The sequence below is a fragment of the Eumetopias jubatus genome, unplaced genomic scaffold (genome assembly GCF_037043125.1).
Source record: "Eumetopias jubatus isolate StellerSeaLion01/CBP00866 unplaced genomic scaffold, mEumJub1_p1.0 scaffold_10, whole genome shotgun sequence".
Classification (NCBI taxonomy): Eukaryota; Metazoa; Chordata; class Mammalia; order Carnivora; family Otariidae; genus Eumetopias; species Eumetopias jubatus.
In genome coordinates, this window is record NW_028274816.1 from 102668419 (window position 1) to 102672301 (window position 3883).

Sequence of the window (3883 nt, forward strand, 5' to 3'; positions counted from 1 at the left end):
TTTGACTCAATCCCAGTTCCTCCCTCGAAATGTCAGGTGGGCCAGGAAATGAGTCTGAGTGTGGGTTTACAGGATCACATAACACAGAAGAATGTCATTGGATGGACTAACTCCCAATTAACAAGGGCAGATACCTGGGCTAGACTGTGTGGACTCTTTTAAGATCTACCACAAAACTCTGATTTTATGGGTATACTGCCTGAAGAGGAGTCCTGACTTCGCAAGAAGCCCAAGTAAAGAATTTTATGGGACAAGGGACTCTTCTGAGGAAGGCAAATAACAGACTGAGGGAAGGGCATTTGAAAACCAGAGAAGACATAGAAAGAAAAAAGACATTACATACCATGTCCACACCCTCTGTGGAGGGAATATAAATCCTCCTCAGAGGAAGGAAATCCACAAGCTCCTTGGAGAACTTGGGCTCTGTGTTCAGCCGGGTGCCTTGCTCCCTCCAACACCATGCCTTACAACTGCTGTCTGCCCAACATGAGCTGCCGCTCCACCTGCTCCTCCCGGCCCTGCGTCCCCCCCAGCTGCCACACCTGCACCCTGCCCGGGGCCTGCAACATCCCCGCCAATGTGGGCAACTGTGGCTGGTTCTGTGAGGGCTCCTTCAATGGCAGCGAGAAGGAGACCATGCAGTTCCTGAACGACCGCCTGGCCAGCTACCTGGAGAAGGTGCGCCAGCTGGAGCGGGAGAACGCAGAACTGGAGAGCCGCATCCGGGAGCGGTGCCAGCAGCAGGAGCCCTACGTGTGCCCCAGCTATCAATCCTACTTCCGGACCATCGAGGAGCTCCAGCAGAAGGTGAGGGGGTGCCATAGCCATATGGGGGTGCAACAGCCGCTAACTGTCCTTGAACAATAAGACATTCTCAAGTTCAAGTTGCCCTCATAGTAGACTCTTGTTTTCAGATTCTGTGTGCCAAGTCTGAGAACGCCAGGTTGGTGGTGCAGATCGACAATGCCAAGTTGGCCGCAGATGATTTCAGAACCAAGTGAGTTGTTCAGATTTCACATTGATGTCTACTTCTCCTGGCAGAAAGTGGAAAGGCTACATGCATGCGGGCTATCAAATATTCCTGTGAGTCTTAAAGGTCTGCTGGTCACTGCTTTGACCTTGTCCTTGCACAGGTACGAGATGGAGCTGGGCTTGCGGCAGCTGGTGGAATCAGACATCAATGGCCTGCGCAGGATTCTGGATGAGCTGACCCTCTGCAAGTCTGACCTGGAGGCCCAGGTGGAGTCCCTGAAGGAGGAGCTGCTGTGCCTCAAGAGGAACCATGAGGAGGTGAGACCAGAAATGAGAAATGAAGAAACCTGGCTCAGCCTCAGGCTGAGGGTGACTTGAATGATTTGGGATGGCAGAAACTGGAATATGAGGTTGGGTTTGACTTTACGATTTTCCTTTAAAAATGCCAAACTTCATGATGAATGAAAAAACAGAGATGAAACCTATCCATGTTCCCAGATAAGATGTATCTTTCACTCAAAACTAGTGCATCATGTGAGTTTCCTAGAGCCCCTTAATCAGCTTGTGATTGATTACTGAGCTATAGAATGAGCCTCAGCATAGCTGTATTCATCTGTACAAAGTCATCTCTCTCCCCAAAGGTCACAGAATCAAGCTTGGTGGATCTAAGTCTCCACTCTTTCAAAGTCTTGTTGAAAAATGTTCTGGGGTTCCTCCTTCTCTCTCCCAGAGGGGCCAAGCCATGATCTTATCTGATGGCAAGAATTGTTTGCCATACAATCTGAAATTGTACAGTCAAAATTCTTTGTATTATGAGGTCTTCTGCAGCCAATCTGCAAATTGGGAACGTTAGGCATTAGTTCATCTTTTGGCGGCATCCAAGCAAATCCTTGGGAATTCTTTTTGAGCCCAAGAGCCATGGCACAGTTGTGTGAGGAGGGAGCTGTGCCACATGGAGCACAGATCGCTTTGCCTTGAGCTGTCACAGACTGCTCCACTCAGTTTCTTTTCCAAGGAAATAGACCAACGGGGCTTCAACAAGCAAAGTCTATTCTTCATTGAGGAGAATCACTCTTGCGTTTTCTGCATCCACAGGAAGTCAACACCCTGCGCTGCCAGATTGGAGACCGCCTCAACGTGGAGGTGGACGCAGCCCCTGCCGTGGACCTGAACCGTGTGCTCAACGAGACCAGGAGTCAGTATGAGGCCCTGGTGGAGACCAACCGCAGGGACGTGGAGGAATGGTTCACCACCCAGGTGGGCATCTCAGCACATGGCCACTCAGGACACTTGGCCCCTCAGGGCCCTTGAGGCAGGGTCTGACCCTGTCTTCTCCCCTGTGCTGTTTCAGACCGAGGAGCTGAACAAGCAAGTGGTGTCCAGCTCGGAGCAGCTGCAGTCCTGCCAGGCAGAGATCATCGAGCTGAGACGCACGGTCAATGCCCTGGAGATTGAGCTGCAGGCCCAGCACAACCTGGTGGGTGTTGTTCAGCCCTCCTGGTGACCAATGTGAGGTCAGGGAACTGCAGTCAGTGGGGTGCCCTTTGGGCCACACTCACCTGACCTCGTGAAGCCTGGGACTTCTCTGGAGCCCCATGGAGAAGCTTCCTGAGGAGCAGCTCTGTGACATTCTTTATCTTCCCCACACAGAGGGACTCCCTGGAGAACACGCTGACGGAGACGGAGGCACGCTACAGCTCCCAGCTGGGCCAGGTGCAGTGCATGATCACCAACGTGGAGTCCCAGCTGGCTGAGATCAGGAGTGACCTGGAGCGGCAGAACCAGGAGTACCAGGTGCTGCTGGATGTGCGGGCCCGGCTGGAGTGTGAGATCAACACGTACCGGGGCCTGCTGGAGAGCGAGGACTGCAAGTGAGTAGCCAGCTGGAGGTATCTGATGAGGCTCACATAAGCGTGCTTCTCAGTTGGACTCCAGGCAAAGTTTGCATACTTTCAAAAGGAAATTATACCTCCACACCAGACATGATCAAACAGAACTCAGAAAACATAATATGGCCATCATTAAAGACACAGAAAAGCAAGAATTGTTTGATGCACAAACTAAAATTGTACAGCCAATTCTTTGCATTCTGCTGTGATCGTATAGATATAAGATCAATGATATTTCTTACATTTTATAAGACCGTATTGCGTAGAGGGTACATCTCCATACGCTACCTTATCTGACCTTATATTTACTGCCAAGCAGGTTGGATCAGTATTCTTTCCATTCTGCGGGTGAAGAAACTGGGGCTTGGAGAAGTTAAGTGACTTTCCCAAGGTCACTCACTAGGAATGGACAGTGTTGTGAGTGAAAGCCAGAGTTCTAGAGTTTCTGTCTAACACTTTGGGCACTACATGGTAGGAAGACCATCAAGCAATTTGATAGGGAGCTTTACAGCAGGTGAGCCCGTGGTTTTCTCTGTTACAGGTCAGGTCAAATCCCACAGGCATTCTGCTCATATAGTCTACAAGCCTCCCTCAATTCATCTTTTCCACATCATTCTTTTTCTCCAGGCTGCCCTGCAACCCTTGTGCCACAACGAATGCATGCGGATCCGCCGGGTCTTGCGTCTCTAATTCCTGCACCCCCTGCACGCCATGTGTCCCCCGCCCACGCTGTGGGCCCTGCAACTCCTTCGTGCGCTAGAGCCCAGGGGCTGCCAGAGGAGCAAGGAGGCAGGGCCCAAGGTTCCAGAGCTTTGACCCGGCACTGGTTCATTCGACAAAAAGGGGCAGAAAACAGTTTGCGTGGCTGGAGCCGCCCCAGTAAGGCAGCCACGAAACTCACCCCACCTACTACAGATCGTTCCTTGCCCACCCTTCCTTCGCTGGGGTCTGTTCCTTTTTCACTTGCCCAGGGAACCCTCGGAAATGCCAGGGCGTTCCCTTGTAACCTGCTAATAAACTTG

General features: G+C 51.4%; 1 protein-coding gene across 1 annotated transcript; it reads left to right on the plus strand.

Annotated features, from left to right (window-relative positions):
• The first annotated feature begins 459 nt into the window (after positions 1–459).
• LOC148163455 (keratin, type I cuticular Ha3-I-like) lies at positions 460–3621 on the plus strand. The gene is made up of 7 exons (XM_088027292.1): positions 460–807; positions 915–997; positions 1134–1290; positions 2068–2229; positions 2324–2449; positions 2623–2843; positions 3489–3621. The coding sequence occupies exons 1-7, from the start codon at positions 460–462 to the stop codon at positions 3619–3621; spliced, it is 1230 nt and encodes a 409-aa protein (XP_087883418.1).
• The last annotated feature ends 262 nt before the right edge of the window (positions 3622–3883 follow it).